At 62.4% G+C, this 19,106-nt stretch overlaps 1 protein-coding gene and 1 long non-coding RNA gene across 3 annotated transcripts; one reads left to right on the top strand and one right to left on the bottom strand.

The window, feature by feature from the left end:
- Nucleotides 1-505: 505 nt before the first annotated feature.
- LOC110182023 (uncharacterized) lies at nucleotides 506-2,146 on the top strand. Of its 2 annotated transcripts, XR_015272451.1 has the most exons (3): nucleotides 506-605; nucleotides 666-855; nucleotides 921-1,371. It is a non-coding gene; the product is annotated as an uncharacterized LOC110182023 (long non-coding RNA). The 2 variants fall into 2 exon arrangements; XR_015272450.1 differs by having other exon boundaries at nucleotides 517-855; nucleotides 921-2,146.
- An 11,909-nt stretch (nucleotides 2,147-14,055) lies between these two features.
- LOC110182068 (uncharacterized) lies at nucleotides 14,056-17,898 on the bottom strand. Its single transcript, XM_086835226.1, has 5 exons — nucleotides 17,855-17,898; nucleotides 15,108-15,437; nucleotides 14,945-15,045; nucleotides 14,699-14,888; nucleotides 14,056-14,633 (listed from the first exon to the last, which is right to left on the bottom strand). The coding sequence occupies exons 1-5, from the start codon at nucleotides 17,896-17,898 to the stop codon at nucleotides 14,489-14,491; spliced, it is 810 nt and encodes a 269-aa protein (XP_086691352.1). The 3' UTR covers nucleotides 14,056-14,488.
- Between the last annotated feature and the right edge of the window lie 1,208 nt (nucleotides 17,899-19,106).

Raw genomic sequence — 19,106 nt, 5'->3', positions numbered from 1 at the left:
GGTGGAGAAGGAGCTCCGGTGGCAGAAGAAGGATCACCAGCCGCCGAGGAAGGAGCAGCAGTGCCACAAGCAGCCGCCGATACGGCAGTAGCGGCCAATGGAGCTGTCCTTGAAGCAACACCGGAGGTACCAGCTACCGCTGTAGGCAGCAGCTCCAGAAGCGGAGGCCGCAGCGCAAGCAGCTGCCCCAACGACGAGCTTCGGGCAGCTTACCGGAAGGCGGAGAGGCTGCACCAGCCGAAGGCGGAGAAGGAGCTCCTGCGACAGAAGGAGGAGGATCACCAGCCGCCGAGGGAGGACCAGCAGTTCTATAGGCAACCGTCGAGGCTGCACCAGCAGAAGGCGGAGAAGGAGCTCCACTGGCAGAAGGATAAGGATCACCAGCCGCCGAGGGTGGAGCAGCTGTGCCACAAACAACCGCCAGCAGAAATTTATCGTCAGCGTAAGTTATCGACTTACTATTTTTTGTAGTGTGACCAGCTCGTTTTCTCACTACTTTACTAGTAAGTGTGACCAACTAAGGTTCACTACATTTCGTTCGAAAAGTGAGTGTCATTATTTAGTACATTTTTCCAAAGTGAGCAGCCACTTTATCACTATTATCTGTGAGTGACTGTCATTTTTTACAACGTATTTGTAGCTCTTTATCATCGCTTCGTGTACAGCAGGAGCTGGCCCGTTTCGAGCATCTTGTCACCGAGGGCAGCATATCCGATGTCCAGAAGATGGCCGGTCTGACGTGTTTGCAATGGAGCTGTGCCCTAACGCCACCGATGGCGCCGGCCATGATGCCACCATTACCGCCACCCTGTCCGGGTGCACCGCTCCGGCCACCGTGCATGACGCCAGCAATGAGTGAGTACAGAGTTAAGTCAAGTCAAGGAGCGTCACATAAACTAATTTCTATGCTTTGCCTGCAGCTCCTGTGCCACCCAAGGTGGAGCTGCCAAAGAAGAACGTGCCGCAGCCCACGAATCTATAAAACAGTTTCAACTGGTCCAAGCTGCCGGATGCCAAGCTCCAGGTCACCGTCTGGAGCGAGCTTGGCGAGAGCGAGTTGTATAACAACATGGAGTTGGAGTCGAGCCGATACGGCAGTAACGGCCGATGGAGCTGTCCCTCAAGAAGCACGGAGGTACCAGCTACCGCTCTAGGCAGCAGCACCAGAGGCGGTGGCCGCAGCGGAAGCAGCAGCCCCTACGACGAAAGCGGCGGGCGCCGTACCGGAAGGCGGAGGGGCTGCACCAGACGAAGACGGAGAAGGAGCTCCTGTGGCAGAAGAAGGATCACCAGCCGCCGAGGGAGAAGGAGCAGCAGTGCCACAAGCAGCCACCGATACGGCAGTAGCGGTCGATGGAGATGTCCCTGAAGCAGCACCGGAGGTAACAGCTTCCGCTGTAGGCAGCAGCACCTGAGGCGGTGGCCGCAGCGGAAGCAGCAGCCCCTACGATGGAAGCGGCGGGCGGCGTACCGGAAGGCGGAAAGGCTGCGCCAGCCCAAGGTGGAGAAGGAGCTCCTGTGGCAGAAGAAGGATCACCAGCCGCCGAGGGAGAAGGAGCAGCAGTTCTATAAGCAGCCGCCGATACGGCAGTAGCGGCCTATGGACCTGTCCCTGAAGCAGCACCGGAGATACCAGCTTCCGCTATAGGCAGCAGCACCAGAGCGGTCGCCGAAGCGGAACAGCAGCCCCTACGACGGAAGCGGCGGGCGGCATAGCGGAAGGCGGAGAGGCTGCGTCAGCCCAAGGTGGAGAAGGAGCTCCTGTGGCAGAAGAAGGATCACCAGCCGCCGAGGGAGAAGGAGCAGCAGTTCTATAAGCAGCCACCGATACGGCAGTAGCGGCCTGTGGACCTGTCCCTGAAGTAGCACCGGAGATACCAGCTTCCGCTGTAGGGAGCAGCACCAGAGGCGGTGGCCGCAGCGGAAGCAGCAGCCGGTGGAAGCTGCGGGCGGCGTACCTAAAGCGGAAGGGCTGCACCAGCCAGCTGTCCCTGAAGCAGCTCCGGAAGTACCAGCTACCGCTGTAAGCAGCAGCACTAGAGGCGGTGGCCACAGCGGAAGCAGCAGCCCATTCTGCGGCATTATTTATAAGGTTTCCTGTTTTGTAAACGTATTTTAATGCAATAAATAAAAAAATGCTCTGTAATTTGTGTTATTCTAATGCCACGTGGTTCATATTTACAACAAAAACAACTTTTGTCCTGCCCAAATTCTCTTAAATCTGCGTGTAAATTGCCAATTTTTCCATCTGAAATACCAGGCGAACATAAGGCTGCAGCAAGCGACTGCGATCCGATTGTAAGCGTTGCCAGACTGTCGAAATTATCGACCTGTGTTGCCAGACTGATTAATTAATCGATAACATGTTGCAGAGTTGCCAGATAAGCGGATTTTTACAATCTGACGATATTTCGTTGGTATGGCAACGCTTACAATCGGATCGCAGTCGCTTGCTGCAGCCTTCTGTTCGCCTGGTATTTCAGATGGAAAAATTGGCAATTTACACGCAGATTTAAGAGAATTTGGGCAGGACAAAAGTTGTTTTTGTTGTAAATATGAACCACGTGGCATTAGAATAACACAAATTACAGAGCATTTTTTTATTTATTGCATTAAAATACGTTTACAAAACAGGAAACCTTATAAATAATGCCGCAGAATGGGCTGCTGCTTCCGCTGTGGCCACCGCCTCTAGTGCTGCTGCTTACAGCGGTAGCTGGTACTTCCGGAGCTGCTTCAGGGACAGCTGGCTGGTGCAGCCCTTCCGCTTTAGGTACGCCGCCCGCAGCTTCCACCGGCTGCTGCTTCCGCTGCGGCCACCGCCTCTGGTGCTGCTCCCTACAGCGGAAGCTGGTATCTCCGGTGCTACTTCAGGGACAGGTCCACAGGCCGCTACTGCCGTATCGGTGGCTGCTTATAGAACTGCTGCTCCTTCTCCCTCGGCGGCTGGTGATCCTTCTTCTGCCACAGGAGCTCCTTCTCCACCTTGGGCTGACGCAGCCTCTCCGCATTCCACTATGCCGCCTGCCGCTTCCGTCGTAGGGGCTGCTGTTCCGCTTCGGCGACCGCTCTGGTGCTGCTGCCTATAGCGGAAGCTGGTATCTCCGGTGCTGCTTCAGGGACAGGTCCATAGGCCGCTACTGCCGTATCGGCAGCTGCTTATAGAACTGCTGCTCCTTCTCCCTCGGCGGCTGGTGATCCTTCTTCTGCCACAGGAGCTCCTTCTCCACCTTGGGCTGGCGCAGCCTTTCCGCCTTCCGGTACGCCGTCCGCCGCTTCCATCGTAGGGGCTGCTTCTATGCTGCTTCACGGACAGCTCCATCGGGCGCTACTGCCGTATCGGCGGCTGCTTGTGGCACTGCTGCACCTTCTCTCTCGGCGGCTGGTGATCCTTCTTCTGCCACAGGAGCTCCTTCTCCGCCTTGGGCTGGTGCAGCCTTGCCGCTTTTTGGTGCGCCGCCGGCCGCTTCCATCGTAGGGGCTGCTGCTTCCGCTGCGGCCACCACCTCGGGTGCTGCTGCCATGCTGCTTCATGGACAGCTCCATCGGCCACTACTGCCGCATCGGCGGCTGCTTGTGGAACTGCTGCTCCTTCGCCCTCGGCGGCTGGTGATCCTTCTTCTGCCACAGGAGCTCCTCCGTCTTCGTCTGGTGCAGCCTTGCCGCTTTCCGGTACGCCGCCCGCCGCTTCCATCGTAGGGGCTGCTGCTTCCGCTGCGGCCACCGCCTCAGGTGCTGCTGCCTACAGCGGAAGCTGGTACCTCCGGTGCTGCTTCACGGACAGCTCCATCGGCCGCTACTGCCATATCGGCGGCTGCTTATGGAACTGCTGCTCCTTCGCCCTCGGCGGCTGGTGATCCTTCTTCTGCCACAAGAGCTCCTTCTCCACCTTGGGCTGACGCAGCCTCTCCGCCTTCCGCTATGCCGCCCGCCGCTTCCGTCGTAGGGGCTGCTGTTCCGCTTCGGCGACCGCTCTGGTGCTGCTGCCTATAGCGGAAGCTGGTATCTCCGGTGCTGCTTCAGGGACAGGTCCATAGGCCGCTACTGCCGTATCGGCGGCTGCTTATAGAACTGCTGCTCCTTCTCCCTCGGCGGCTGGTAATCCTTCTTCTGCCACAGGAGCTCCTTCTCCACCTTGGGCTGGCGCAGCCTTTCCGCCTTCCGGTACGCCGTCCGCCGCTTCCATCGTAGGGGCTGCTTCTATGCTGCTTCACGGACAGCTCCATCGGCCACTACTGCCGCATCGGCGGCTGCTTGTGGAACTGCTGCTCCTTCGCCCTCGGCGGCTGGTGATCCTTCTTCTGCCACAGGAGCTCCTCCGTCTTCGTCTGGTGCAGCCTTGCCGCTTTCCGGTACGCCGCCCGCCGCTTCCATCGTAGGGGCTGCTGCTTCCGCTGCGGCCACCGCCTCAGGTGCTGCTGCCTGCAGCGGAATCTGGTACCTCCGGTGCCGCTTCAGGGACAACTGCTGGTCCTCCCTCGGCGGCTGGTGCTCCTCCTCCTTCTGTCGCAGGAGCTGCCTACAGCGGTAGCTGGTACCTCCGGTGCTGCTTCTGGGACAGCCGGCTGGTGCAGCCTCTTCGCCTTCCGGTAAGCTGCCCGCCGCTTCCGTCATTGGGGCTGCTGCTTCCGCTGCGGCCACCGCCTCAGGTGCGGCTGCCTACAGCGGAAGCTGGTACATGCGGGACTGCTTCAGAGACAGCTCCATCGGCCGCTACTGCCGTATCGGTGGCTGCTTGTGGCACTGCTGCTCCTTCTCCCTCGGCGGCTGGTGATCCTTCTTCTGCCACAGGAGCTCCTTCTCCACCTTGGGCTGGTGAAGCCTTGCCGCTTTCCGGTACGCCGCCCGCCGCTTCCATCGTAGGGGCTGCTGCTTCCGCTGCGGCCACCGCCTCAGGTGCTGCTGCCTACAGCGGAAGCTGGTACCTCCGGTGCTGCTTCAGGGACAACTGCTGGTCCTCCCTCGGCGGCTGGTGCTCCTCCTCCTTCTGTCGCAGGAGCTGCCTACAGCGGTAGCTGGTACCTCCGGTGCTGCTTCTGGGACAGCCGGCTGGTGCAGCCTCTTCGCCTTCCGGTAAGCTGCCCGCCGCTTCCGTCGTTGGGGCTGCTGCTTCCGCTGCGGCCACCGCCTCAGGTGCTGCTGCCTACAGCGGAAGCTGGTACCTGCGGGACTGCTTCAGGGACAGCTCCATCGGCCGCTACTGCCGTATCGGTGGCTGCTTGTGGCACTGCTGCTCCTTCTCCCTCGGCAGCTGGTGATCCTTCTTCTGCCACAAGAGCTCCTTCTCCACCTTGGGCTGGTGAAGCCTTGCCGCTTTCCGGTACGCCGCCCGCCGCTTCCATCGTAGGGGCTGCTGCTTCCGCTGCGGCCACCGCCTCAGGTGCTGCTGCCTACAGCGGAAGCTGGTACCTCCGGTGCTGCTTCAGGGACAACTGCTGCTCCTTCCTCGGCGGCTGGTGATCCTTCTTCTGCCACAGGAGGTCCTTCTCCGTCTTCGTCTGGTGCAGCCCCTCCGCCTTCCGGTACGGCGCCCGCCGCTTCCATCGTAGGGGCTGCTGCTTCCGCTGCGGCCACCGCCTCAGGTGCTGCTGCCTACAGCGGAAGCTGGTACCTCCGGTGCTGCTTCAGGGACAACTGCTGGTCCTCCCTCGGCGGCTGGTGCTCCTCCTCCTTCTGTCGCAGGAGCTGCCTACAGCGGTAGCTGGTACCTCCGGTGCTGCTTCTGGGACAGCCGGCTGGTGCAGCCTCTTCGCCTTCCAGTAAGCTGCCCGTCGCTTCCGTCATAGGGGCTGCTGCTTCCGCTTCGGCCACGGCCTCAGCTGCTGCTTCAGGGACAGCTCCATTGGCCGCTACTACCGTATCGGGGGTTGCTTGTGCAACTACTGCTCCTGCTCCCTCGGCGGCTGGTGTTCCTCCTCCTTCTGCCGGAGGAGCTCCTTCTCCACCTTGGGCTGGTGCAGCCTTTCCGCTTTCCGGTACGCCGCCCGCCGCTTCCATCGTAGGGGCTGCTGCTTCCGCTGCGGCCACCACCTCAGGTGCTGCTTCAGGGACAGCTCCATCGGCCGCTACTGCCGTAATGGCGGCTGCTTATGGGACTGCTGCTCCTTCTCCCTCGGCGGCTGGTGTTCTTTCTCTTTCTGCCGGAGGAGCTCCTTCTCCGCCTTCGGCTGCTGAAGCCTCTCCGCCTTCCGGTGCGCCTCCTGCCGCTTCCGCCGTTGGGGCTGCTGCTTCCGCTTCGGCGACCGCCTTAGGTGCTGCATCAGGCCTACTACCGTATCGGCGGCTGCTTATGGAACTGCTGCTCCTGCTGCCTCGGCGGCTGGTGTTCCTCCTCTTTCTGCCGGAGGAGCTCCTTCTCCACCTTGGGCTGGTGCAGCCTTTCCGCTTTCCGGTACGCCGCCCGCCGCTTCCATTGTAGGGGCTGCTGCTTCCGCTGCGGCCACCGCTTCTGGAGCTGTTGCCTACAGCGGTAGCTGGTACCTCTGGTGTTGCTTCAGGGACAGCTCCATTGGCCGCTACTACCGTATCGGCGGCTGCTTATGGAACTGCTGCTTCTGCTCCCTCGGCGGCTGGTGTTCCTCCTCCTTCTGCCGGAGGAGCTCCTTCTCCGCCTTGGGCTGGTGCAGCCTTTCCGCTTTCCGGTACGCCGCCCGCCGCTTCCGTCGTAGGGGCTGCTGCTTGCGCTGCGGCCACGGCCTCAGATGCGTCTGCCTACAGCGCTAGCTCGTACCTCCGTGCTTCTTCAGGGAGAGCTCCATTGCCGCTAGTGCTGTATCGGCTGTTGCTTGTTGGACTGCTACTCCTAGCTCGGCCGTTGCTTGTTGGACTCCTGATCCTCCCTCGGTGGTTGGGGCTCCTTCTCCTTCTGCCACAGGAGCTCCTTCTCCACCTTGGGCTGGTGCAGCCTTTCCGCTTTCCGGTACGCCGCCCTCCGCTTCCGTCGTTGGGGCTGCTGCTTGCGCTGCGGCCACCGCTTCTGGAGCTGCTGCCTACAGCGGTAGCTGGTACCTCTGGTGTTGCTTTAGGAACAGCTCCATCGGCCGCTACTGTCGTATCGGCGGTTGCTTATGGAATTGCTGCTCCTCCCTCGGCGGCTGGTGCTACTTTTCCTTCTGCCCCAGGAGATTCTTCTCCGCCTTCGTCTGGTGCAGCCTTTCCGCTTTCCGGTACGCCGCCCGCCGCTTCCGTCGTAGGGGCTGCTGCTTGCGCTGCGGCCACGGCCTCAGATGCGTCTGCCTACAGCGCTAGCTCGTACCTCCGTGCTTCTTCAGGGAGAGCTCCATTGCCGCTAGTGCTGTATCGGCTGTTGCTTGTTGGACTGCTACTCCTAGCTCGGCCGTTGCTTGTTGGACTGCTGATCCTCCCTCGGTGGTTGGGGCTCCTTCTCCTTCTGCCACAGGAGCTCCTTCTCCACCTTGGGCTGGTGCAGCCTTTCCGCTTTCCGGTACGCCGCCCTCCGCTTCCGTCGTTGGGGCTGCTGCTTGCGCTGCGGCCACCGCTTCTGGAGCTGTTGCCTACAGCGGTAGCTGGTACCTCTGGTGTTGCTTCAGGGACAGCTCCATTGGCCGCTACTACCGTATCGGCGGCTGCTTATGGAACTGCTGCTTCTGCTCCCTCGGCGGCTGGTGTTCCTCCTCCTTCTGCCCCAGGAGATTCTTCTCCGCCTTCGTCTGGTGCAGCCTCTTCGCCTTCCGGTACTCCGCCCACCGCTTCCGTCGTAGGGGCTGCTGCTTGCGCTGCGGCCACGGCCTCAGATGCGTCTGCCTACAGCGCTAGCTCGTACCTCCGTGCTTCTTCAGGGACAGCTCCATTGCCGCTAGTGCTGTGTCGGCTGTTGCTTGTTGGACTGCTACTCCTAGCTCGGCCGTTGCTTGTTGGACTGCTGATCCTCCCTCGGTGGTTGGTGCTCCTTCTCCTTCTGCCGCAGGAAATCCTTCTCCGCCTTCGGCTGGTGCAGCCTCTCCGCCTTCCAGTAAGCCGTCCGCCGCTTCCGTCGTAGGGGCTGCTGCTTCCGCTGCGGCCACCGCTTCTGGAGCTGCTGCCTACAGCGGTAGCTGGTACCTCCGGTGGTGCTTTAGGGACACGGCCACGACCTCAGGTGCGTCTGCCTACAGCGGTAGCTGGTACCTCCGGTGCTGCTTCTGGGACAGCCGGCTGGTGCAGCCTCTTCGCCTTCCGGTACTCCGCCCACCGCTTCCGTCGTAGGGGCTGCTGCTTGCGCTGCGGCCACGGCCTCAGATGCGTCTGCCTACAGCGCTAGCTCGTACCTCCGTGCTTCTTCAGGGACAGCTCCATTGCCGCTAGTGCTGTATCGGCTGTTGCTTGTTGGACTGCTACTCCTAGCTCGGCCGTTGCTTGTTGGACTGCTGATCCTCCCTCGGTGGTTGGTGCTCCTTCTCCTTCTGCCGCAGGAAATCCTTCTCCGCCTTCGGCTGGTGCAGCCTCTCCGCCTTCCAGTAAGCCGTCCGCCGCTTCCGTCGTAGGGGCTGCTGCTTCCGCTGCGGCCACCGCTTCTGGAGCTGCTGCCTACAGCGGTAGCTGGTACCTCTGGTGTTGCTTTAGGGACAGCTCCATCGGCCGCTACTACCGTATCGGCGGCTGCTTATGGAACTGCTGCTCCTGCTCCCTCGGCGGCTGGTGTTCCTCCTCCTTCTGCCGGAGGAGCTCCTTCTCCGCCTTGGGCTGGTGCAGCCTTTCCGCTTTCCGGTACGCCGCACGCCGCTTCCATCGTAGGGGCTGCTGCTTCCGCTGCGGCCACCGCTTCTGGAGCTGCTGCGGCCACCGCTTCTGGAGCTGTTGCCTACATCGGTAGCTGGTACCTCTGGTGTTGCTTCAGGGACAGCTCCATTGGCCGCTACTACCGTATCGGCGGCTGCTTATGGAACTGCTGCTTCTGCTCCCTCGGCGGCTGGTGTTCCTCCTCCTTCTGCCGGAGGAGCTCCTTCTCCGCCTTGGGCTGGTGCAGCCTTTCCGCTTTCCGGTACGCCGCCCGCCGCTTCCATCGTAGGGGCTGCTGCTTCCGCTGCGGCCACCGCTTCTGGAGCTGCTGCTTGCGCTGCGGCCACCGCTTCTGGAGCTGTTGCCTACAGCGGTAGCTGGTACCTCTGGTGTTGCTTCAGGGACAGCTCCATTGGCCGCTACTACCGTATCGGCGGCTGCTTATGGAACTGCTGCTTCTGCTCCCTCGGCGGCTGGTGTTCCTCCTCCTTCTGCCGGAGGAGCTCCTTCTCCGCCTTGGGCTGGTGCAGCCTTTCCGCTTTCCGGTACGCCGCCCGCCGCTTCCGTCGTAGGGGCTGCTGCTTGCGCTGCGGCCACGGCCTCAGATGCGTCTGCCTACAGCGCTAGCTCGTACCTCCGTGCTTCTTCAGGGAGAGCTCCATTGCCGCTAGTGCTGTATCGGCTGTTGCTTGTTGGACTGCTACTCCTAGCTCGGCCGTTGCTTGTTGGACTCCTGATCCTCCCTCGGTGGTTGGGGCTCCTTCTCCTTCTGCCACAGGAGCTCCTTCTCCACCTTGGGCTGGTGCAGCCTTTCCGCTTTCCGGTACGCCGCCCTCCGCTTCCGTCGTTGGGGCTGCTGCTTGCGCTGCGGCCACCGCTTCTGGAGCTGCTGCCTACAGCGGTAGCTGGTACCTCTGGTGTTGCTTTAGGAACAGCTCCATCGGCCGCTACTGTCGTATCGGCGGTTGCTTATGGAATTGCTGCTCCTCCCTCGGCGGCTGGTGCTACTTTTCCTTCTGCCCCAGGAGATTCTTCTCCGCCTTCGTCTGGTGCAGCCTTTCCGCTTTCCGGTACGCCGCCCGCCGCTTCCGTCGTAGGGGCTGCTGCTTGCGCTGCGGCCACGGCCTCAGATGCGTCTGCCTACAGCGCTAGCTCGTACCTCCGTGCTTCTTCAGGGAGAGCTCCATTGCCGCTAGTGCTGTATCGGCTGTTGCTTGTTGGACTGCTACTCCTAGCTCGGCCGTTGCTTGTTGGACTGCTGATCCTCCCTCGGTGGTTGGGGCTCCTTCTCCTTCTGCCACAGGAGCTCCTTCTCCACCTTGGGCTGGTGCAGCCTTTCCGCTTTCCGGTACGCCGCCCTCCGCTTCCGTCGTTGGGGCTGCTGCTTGCGCTGCGGCCACCGCTTCTGGAGCTGTTGCCTACAGCGGTAGCTGGTACCTCTGGTGTTGCTTCAGGGACAGCTCCATTGGCCGCTACTACCGTATCGGCGGCTGCTTATGGAACTGCTGCTTCTGCTCCCTCGGCGGCTGGTGTTCCTCCTCCTTCTGCCCCAGGAGATTCTTCTCCGCCTTCGTCTGGTGCAGCCTCTTCGCCTTCCGGTACTCCGCCCACCGCTTCCGTCGTAGGGGCTGCTGCTTGCGCTGCGGCCACGGCCTCAGATGCGTCTGCCTACAGCGCTAGCTCGTACCTCCGTGCTTCTTCAGGGACAGCTCCATTGCCGCTAGTGCTGTGTCGGCTGTTACTTGTTGGACTGCTACTCCTAGCTCGGCCGTTGCTTGTTGGACTGCTGATCCTCCCTCGGTGGTTGGTGCTCCTTCTCCTTCTGCCGCAGGAAATCCTTCTCCGCCTTCGGCTGGTGCAGCCTCTCCGCCTTCCAGTAAGCCGTCCGCCGCTTCCGTCGTAGGGGCTGCTGCTTCCGCTGCGGCCACCGCTTCTGGAGCTGCTGCCTACAGCGGTAGCTGGTACCTCCGGTGGTGCTTTAGGGACACGGCCACGACCTCAGGTGCGTCTGCCTACAGCGGTAGCTGGTACCTCCGGTGCTGCTTCTGGGACAGCCGGCTGGTGCAGCCTCTTCGCCTTCCGGTACTCCGCCCACCGCTTCCGTCGTAGGGGCTGCTGCTTGCGCTGCGGCCACGGCCTCAGATGCGTCTGCCTACAGCGCTAGCTCGTACCTCCGTGCTTCTTCAGGGACAGCTCCATTGCCGCTAGTGCTGTATCGGCTGTTGCTTGTTGGACTGCTACTCCTAGCTCGGCCGTTGCTTGTTGGACTGCTGATCCTCCCTCGGTGGTTGGTGCTCCTTCTCCTTCTGCCGCAGGAAATCCTTCTCCGCCTTCGGCTGGTGCAGCCTCTCCGCCTTCCAGTAAGCCGTCCGCCGCTTCCGTCGTAGGGGCTGCTGCTTCCGCTGCGGCCACCGCTTCTGGAGCTGTTGCCTACATCGGTAGCTGGTACCTCTGGTGTTGCTTCAGGGACAGCTCCATCGGCCGCTACTACCGTATCGGCGGCTGCTTATGGAACTGCTGCTCCTGCTCCCTCGGCGGCTGGTGTTCCTCCTCCTTCTGCCGGAGGAGCTCCTTCTCCGCCTTGGGCTGGTGCAGCCTTTCCGCTTTCCGGTACGCCGCACGCCGCTTCCATCGTAGGGGCTGCTGCTTCCGCTGCGGCCACCGCTTCTGGAGCTGCTGCTTGCGCTGCGGCCACCGCTTCTGGAGCTGTTGCCTACATCGGTAGCTGGTACCTCTGGTGTTGCTTCAGGGACAGCTCCATTGGCCGCTACTACCGTATCGGCGGCTGCTTATGGAACTGCTGCTTCTGCTCCCTCGGCGGCTGGTGTTCCTCCTCCTTCTGCCGGAGGAGCTCCTTCTCCGCCTTGGGCTGGTGCAGCCTTTCCGCTTTCCGGTACGCCGCCCGCCGCTTCCATCGTAGGGGCTGCTGCTTCCGCTGCGGCCACCGCTTCTGGAGCTGCTGCTTGCGCTGCGGCCACCGCTTCTGGAGCTGTTGCCTACAGCGGTAGCTGGTACCTCTGGTGTTGCTTCAGGGACAGCTCCATTGGCCGCTACTACCGTATCGGCGGCTGCTTATGGAACTGCTGCTTCTGCTCCCTCGGCGGCTGGTGTTCCTCCTCCTTCTGCCGGAGGAGCTCCTTCTCCGCCTTGGGCTGGTGCAGCCTTTCCGCTTTCCGGTACGCCGCCCGCCGCTTCCGTCGTAGGGGCTGCTGCTTGCGCTGCGGCCACGGCCTCAGATGCGTCTGCCTACAGCGCTAGCTCGTACCTCCGTGCTTCTTCAGGGACAGCTCCATTGCCGCTAGTGCTGTATCGGCTGTTGCTTGTTGGACTGCTACTCCTAGCTCGGCCGTTGCTTGTTGGACTGCTGATCCTCCCTCGGTAGTTGGTGCTCCTTCTCCTTCTGCCGCAGGAAATCCTTCTGCGCCTTCGGCTGGTGCAGCCTCTCCGCCTTCCGGTACGCCGCCCTCCGCTTCCGTCGTTGGGGCTGCTGCTTGCGCTGCGGCCACGGCCTCAGATGCGTCTGCCTACAGCGCTAGCTCGTACCTCCGTGCTTCTTCAGGGAGAGCTCCATTGCCGCTAGTGCTGTATCGGCTGTTGCTTGTTGGACTGCTACTCCTAGCTCGGCCGTTGCTTGTTGGACTGCTGATCCTCCCTCGGTGGTTGGTGCTCCTTCTCCTTTTGCCGCAGGAAGTCCTTCTCCGCCTTCGGCTGGTGCAGCCTCTCCGCCTTCCAGTAAGCTGCCCTCCGCTTCCGTCGTTGGGGCTGCTGCTTCCGCTGCGGCCACCGCTTCTGGAGCTGCTGCCTACAGCGGTAGCTGGTACCTCTGGTGTTGCTTTAGGGACAGCTCCATCGGCCGCTTCTACCGTATCGGCGGCTGCTTATGGAACTGCTGCTTCTGCTCCCTCGGCGGCTGGTGTTCCTTCTCCTTCTGCCGGAGGAGCTCCTTCTCCGCCTTGGGCTGGTGCAGCCTTTCCGCTTTCCGGTACGCCGCCCGCCGCTTCCGTCGTAGGGACTGCTGCTTGCGCTGCGGCCACGGCCTCAGATGCGTCTGCCTACAGCGGTAGCTGGTACCTCCGGTGCTGCTTCTGGGACAGCCGGCTGGTGCTGCCTCTTCGCCTTCCGGTAAGCTGCCCTCCGCTTCCGTCGTTGGGGCTGCTGCTTGCGCTGCGGCCACCGCTTCTGGAGCTGCTGCCTACAGCGGTAGCTGGTACCTCTGGTGTTGCTTTAGGGACAGCTCCATCGGCCGCTACTACCGTATCGGCGGCTGCTTATGGAACTGCTGCTCCTGCTCCCTCGGCGGCTGGTGTTCCTCCTCCTTCTGCCGGAGGAGCTCCTTCTCCGCCTTGGGCTGGTGCAGCCTTTCCGCTTTCCGGTACGCCGCACGCCGCTTCCATCGTAGGGGCTGCTGCTTCCGCTGCGGCCACCGCTTCTGGAGCTGCTGCTTGCGCTGCGGCCACCGCTTCTGGAGCTGTTGCCTACATCGGTAGCTGGTACCTCTGGTGTTGCTTCAGGGACAGCTCCATTGGCCGCTACTACCGTATCGGCGGCTGCTTATGGAACTGCTGCTTCTGCTCCCTCGGCGGCTGGTGTTCCTCCTCCTTCTGCCGGAGGAGCTCCTTCTCCGCCTTGGGCTGGTGCAGCCTTTCCGCTTTCCGGTACGCCGCCCGCCGCTTCCATCGTAGGGGCTGCTGCTTCCGCTGCGGCCACCGCTTCTGGAGCTGCTGCTTGCGCTGCGGCCACCGCTTCTGGAGCTGTTGCCTACAGCGGTAGCTGGTACCTCTGGTGTTGCTTCAGGGACAGCTCCATTGGCCGCTACTACCGTATCGGCGGCTGCTTATGGAACTGCTGCTTCTGCTCCCTCGGCGGCTGGTGTTCCTCCTCCTTCTGCCGGAGGAGCTCCTTCTCCGCCTTGGGCTGGTGCAGCCTTTCCGCTTTCCGGTACGCCGCCCGCCGCTTCCGTCGTAGGGACTGCTGCTTGCGCTGCGGCCACGGCCTCAGATGCGTCTGCCTACAGCGGTAGCTGGTACCTCCGGTGCTGCTTCTGGGACAGCCGGCTGGTGCTGCCTCTTCGCCTTCCGGTAAGCTGCCCTCCGCTTCCGTCGTTGGGGCTGCTGCTTGCGCTGCGGCCACCGCTTCTGGAGCTGCTGCCTACAGCGGTAGCTGGTACCTCTGGTGTTGCTTTAGGGACAGCTCCATCGGCCGCTACTACCGTATCGGCGGCTGCTTATGGAACTGCTGCTCCTGCTCCCTCGGCGGCTGGTGTTCCTCCTCCTTCTGCCGGAGGAGCTCCTTCTCCGCCTTGGGCTGGTGCAGCCTTTCCGCTTTCCGGTACACCGCCCGCCGCTTCCATCGTAGGGGCTGCTGCTTCCGCTGCGGCCACCGCTTCTGGAGCTGCTGCTTGCGCTGCGGCCACCGCTTCTGGAGCTGCTGCCTACAGCGGTAGCTGGTACCTCCGGTGCTGCTTCAGGGACAGCTCCATCGGCCGCTACTACCGTATCGGCGGCTGCTTATGGAACTGCTGCTCCTGCTCCCTCGGCGGCTGGTGCTCCTCCTCCTTCTGTCGCAGGAGCTCCTTCTCCGTCTTCGGCTGGTGCAGCCCCTCCGCCTTCCGGTACGGCGCCCGCCGCTTTCGTCGTAGGGGCTGCTGCTTCCGCTGCGGCCACCGCCTCTGGTGCTGCTGCCTAGAGCGGTAGCTGGTACCTCCGTGCTTCTTGAGGGACAGCTCCATCGGCCGTTACTGCCGTATCGGCTCGACTCCAACTCCATGTTGTTATACAGCTCGCTCTCGCCAAGCTCGCTCCAGACGGTGACCTGGAGCTTGGCATCCGGCAGCTTGGACCAGTTGAAGCTGTTTTATAGATTCGTGGGCTGCGGCACGTTCTTCTTTGGCAGCTCCACCTTGGGTGGCACAGGAGCTGCAGGCAAAGCATAGAAATTAGTTTATGTGACGCTCCTTGACTTGACTTAACTCTGTACTCACTCATTGCTGGCGTCATGCACGGTGGCCGGAGCGGTGCACCCGGACAGGGTGGCGGTAATGGTGGCATCATGGCCGGCGCCATCGGTGGCGTTAGGGCACAGCTCCATTGCAGACACGTCAGACCGGCCATCTTCTGGACATCGGATATGCTGCCCTCGGTGACAAGATGCTCGAAACGGGCCAGCTCCTGCTGTACACGAAGCGATGATAAAGAGCTACTAATAAGTTGTAAAAAATGAAAGTCACAGATAATAGTGATAAAGTGGCTGCTCACTTTGGAAAAATGTACTAAATAATGACACTCACTTTTCGAACGAAATGTAGTGAACCTTAGTTGGTCACACTTACTAGTAAAGTAGTGAGAAAACGAGCTTGGCACACTACAAAAAGTAGTAAGTCGATAACTTACGATGACGATAAATTTCTGCTAGGCGGTTGTTTGTGGCACTGCTGCTCCTCCCTTGGCGGCTGGTGATCCTTATCCTTCTGCCACTGGAGCTCCTTCTCCGCCTTCCGCTGGTTCAGCCTCGACGGTTGCCTATAGAACTGCTGGTCCTCCCTCGGCGGCTGGTGCTCCTCCTCCTTCTGTCGCAGGAGCTCCTTCTCCGCCTTCGGCTGGTGCAGCCTCTCCGCCTTCCGGTAAGCTGCCCGAAGCTTCCGTCGTTGGGGCTGCTGCTTGCGCTGCGGCCACCGCCTCAGGTGCTGCTGCCTACAGCGGAAGCTGATACCTCCGGTGCTGCTTCAGGGCCAGCTCCATCGGCTGCTACTACCGTATCGGGGGTTGCTTATGGAACTGCTGCTCTTTCTCACTCGGCGGCTGGTGCTCCTCCTCCTTCTGCCGGAGGAGCTCCTTCTCCGCCTTGGGCTGGTGCAGCCTTTCCGCTTTCCGGTACGCCGCCCGCCGCTTCCATCGTAGGGGCTGCTGCTTCCGCTGCGGCCACCGCCTCAGGTGCTGCTGCCTACAGCGGAAGCTGATACCTCCGGTGCTGCTTCAGGGCCAGCTCCATCGGCCGCTACTGCCGCATCGGCGGCTGCTTGTGGAATTGCTGCTCCTTCGCCCTCGGCGGCTGGTGATCCTTCTGCCACAGGAGCTCCTTCTCCGTTTTCGTCTGGTGCAGCCTCTCCGCCTTCCGGTACGCCGCCCGCCGCTTCCATCATAGGGGCTGCTGCTTCCGCTGCGGCCACCGCCTCAGGTGCTGCTGCCTACAGCGGAAGCTGGTACCTCCGGTGCTGCTTCAGGGACAGCTCCATCGACTGCTACTGCCGTATCGGCGGCTGCTTGTGGCACTGCTGCTCCTTCCCCCTCGGCGGCTGGTGATCCTTCTTCTGCCACAGGAGCTCCTTCTCCGTCTTCGTCTGGTGCAGCCTTTCCGATTTCCGCTACGCCGCTTCCGTCGTTGGGGCTGCTGCTTGCGCTGCGGCCACCGCCTCTGCAGCTGCTGCCTACAGCGGTAGCTGGTACCTCCGGTGTTGCTTTAGGGACACGGCCACGACCTCAGGTGCGTCTGCCTACAGCGGTAGCTGGTACCTCCGGTGCTGCTTCTGGGACAGCCGGCTGGTGCAGCCTCTTCGCCTTCCGGTAAGCTGCCCGCCGCTTCCGTCGTTGGGGCTGCTGCTTGCGCTGCGGCCACCGCTTCTGGAGCTGCTGCCTACAGCGGTAGGTGGTACCTCCGGTGCTGCTTCTGGGACAGCCGGCTGGTGCAGCCTCTTCGCCTTCCGGTAAGCCGTCCGCCGCTTCCATCATAGGGGCTGCTGCTTCCGCTGCGGCCACCGCCTCAGGTGCTGCTGCCTACAGCGGAAGCTGGTACCTCCGGTGCTGCTTCAGGGACAGCTCCATCGACTGCTACTGCCGTATCGGCGGCTGCTTGTGGCACTGCTGCTCCTTCCCCCTCGGCGGCTGGTGATCCTTCTTCTGCCACAGGAGCTCCTTCTCCGTCTTCGTCTGGTGCAGCCTTTCCGATTTCCGCTACGCCGCTCGCCGCTTCCGTCGTTGGGGCTGCTGCTTGCGCTGCGGCCACCGCCTCTGGAGCTGCTGCCTACAGCGGTAGCTGGTACCTCCGGTGTTGCTTTAGGGACACGGCCACGACCTCAGGTGCGTCTGCCTACAGCGGTAGCTGGTACCTCCGGTGCTGCTTCTGGGACAGCCGGCTGGTGCAGCCTCTTCGCCTTCCGGTACTCCGCCCACCGCTTCCGTCGTAGGGGCTGCTGCTTGCGCTGCGGCCACGGCCTCAGATGCGTCTGCCTACAGCGCTAGCTCGTACCTCCGTGCTTCTTCAGGGAGAGCTCCATTGCCGCTAGTGCTGTATCGGCTGTTGCTTGTTGGACTGCTACTCCTAGCTCGGCCGTTGCTTGTTGGACTGCTGATCCTCCCTCGGTGGTTGGTGCTCCTTCTCCTTCTGCCGCAGGAAATCCTTCTCCGCCTTCGGCTGGTGCAGCCTCTCCGCCTTCCAGTAAGCTGCCCTCCGCTTCCGTCGTTGGGGCTGCTGCTTGCGCTGCGGCCACCGCTTCTGGAGCTGCTGCCTACAGCGGTAGCTGGTACCTCCGGTGTTGCTTTAGGGACACGGCCACGACCTCAGGTGCGTCTGCCTACAGCGGTAGCTGGTACCTCCGGTGCTGCTTCAGGGACAGCTCCATCGGCCGCTACTACCGTATCGGCGGCTGCTTATGGAACTGCTGCTCCTGCTCCCTCGGCGGCTGGTGTTCCTCCTCCTTCTGCCGGAGGAGCTCCTTCTCCGCCTTGGGCTGGTGCAGCCTTTCCGCTTTCCGGTACGCCGCCCGCCGCTTGCATCGTAGGGGCTGCTGCTTCCGCTGCGACCACCGCTTCTGGAGCTGCTGCTTGCGCTGCGGCCACCGCTTCTGGAGCTGTTGCCTACAGCGGTAGCTGGTACCTCTGGTGTTGCTTCAGGGACAGCTCCATTGGCCGCTACTACCGTATCGGCGGCTGCTTATGGAACTGCTGCTTCTGCTCCCTCGGCGGCTGGTGTTCCTCCTCCTTCTGCCGGAGGAGCTCCTTCTCCGCCTTGGGCTGGTGCAGCCTTTCCGCTTTCCGGTACGCCGCCCGCCGCTTCCATCGTAGGGGCTGCTGCTTCCGCTGCGGCCACCGCTTCTGGAGCTGCTGCTTGCGCTGCGGCCACCGCTTCTGGAGCTGTTGCCTACAGCGGTAGCTGGTACCTCTGGTGTTGCTTTAGGGACAGCTCCATCGGCCGCTACTACCGTATCGGCGGCTGATTATGAAATTGCTGCTCCTGCTCCCTCGGCGGCTGGTGTTCCTCCTCCTTCTGCCGGAGGAGCTCCTTCTCCGCCTTGGGCTGGTGCAGCCTTTCCGCTTTCCGGTACGCCGCCCGCCGCTTCCGTCGTAGGGGCTGCTGCTTGCGCTGCGGCCACGGCCTCAGATGCGTCTGACTACAGCGGTAGCTGGTACCTCCGGTGCTGCTTCTGGGACAGCCGGCTGGTGCAGCCTCTTCGCCTTCCGGTAAGCTGCCCTCCGCTTCCGTCGTTGGGGCTGCTGCTTGCGCTGCGGCCACCGCTTCTGGAGCTGCTGCCTACAGCGGTAGCTGGTACCTCTGGTGTTGCTTTAGGGACAGCTCCATCGGCCGCTTCTACCGTATCGGCGGCTGCTTATGGAACTGCTGCTCCTGCTCCCTCGGCGGCTGGTGTTCCTCCTCCTTCTGCCGGAGGAGCTCCTTCTCCGCCTTGGGCTGGTGCAGCCTTTCCGCTTTCCGGTACACCGCCCGCCGCTTCCATCGTAGGGGCTGCTGCTTCCGCTGCGGCCACCGCTTCTGGAGCTGCTGCTTGCGCTGCGGCCACCGCTTCTGGAGCTGCTGCCTACAGCGGTAGCTGGTACCTCCGGTGCTGCTTCAGGGACAGCTCCATCGGCCGCTACTACCGTATCGGCGGCTGCTTATGGAACTGCTGCTCCTGCTCCCTCGGCGGCTGGTGCTCCTCCTCCTTCTGTCGCAGGAGCTCCTTCTCCGTCTTCGGCTGGTGCAGCCGGCTGGTGCAGCCTCTTCGCCTTCCGGTAAGCTGCCCTCCGCTTCCGTCGTTGGGGCTGCTGCTTGCGCTGCGGCCACCGCTTCTGGAGCTGCTGCCTACAGCGGTAGCTGGTACCTCTGGTGTTGCTTTAGGGACAGCTCCATCGGCCGCTTCTACCGTATCGGCGGCTGCTTATGGAACTGCTGCTCCTGCTCCCTCGGCGGCTGGTGTTCCTCCTCCTTCTGCCGGAGGAGCTCCTTCTCCGCCTTGGGCTGGTGCAGCCTTTCCGCTTTCCGGTACACCGCCCGCCGCTTCCATCGTAGGGGCTGCTGCTTCCGCTGCGGCCACCGCTTCTGGAGCTGCTGCTTGCGCTGCGGCCACCGCTTCTGGAGCTGCTGCCTACAGCGGTAGCTGGTACCTCCGGTGCTGCTTCAGG

This window comes from Drosophila serrata, unplaced genomic scaffold (assembly GCF_035046125.1).
Source record: "Drosophila serrata isolate PLE 108 unplaced genomic scaffold, ASM3504612v1 contig_276, whole genome shotgun sequence".
NCBI classification, from domain to species: Eukaryota; Metazoa; Arthropoda; class Insecta; order Diptera; family Drosophilidae; genus Drosophila; species Drosophila serrata.
Note: the sequence above shows the minus strand (reverse complement) of the source record. Positions and strands in the feature narration are given on the sequence as shown.

Coding starts and splice junctions, on each gene's coding strand:
- LOC110182068 (XM_086835226.1), bottom strand. CDS start 17,898: ATGGAGCTGTCCCTAAAGCAACACCAGAGGTACCAGCTACCGCT. Junction 14,889..14,944: donor CCACTTTATCACTATTATCT/GTGACTTTCATT, acceptor CTTCGTGTACAG/CAGGAGCTGGCCCGTTTCGA. Junction 14,634..14,698: donor GTGCATGACGCCAGCAATGA/GTGAGTACAGAG, acceptor CTTTGCCTGCAG/CTCCTGTGCCACCCAAGGTG.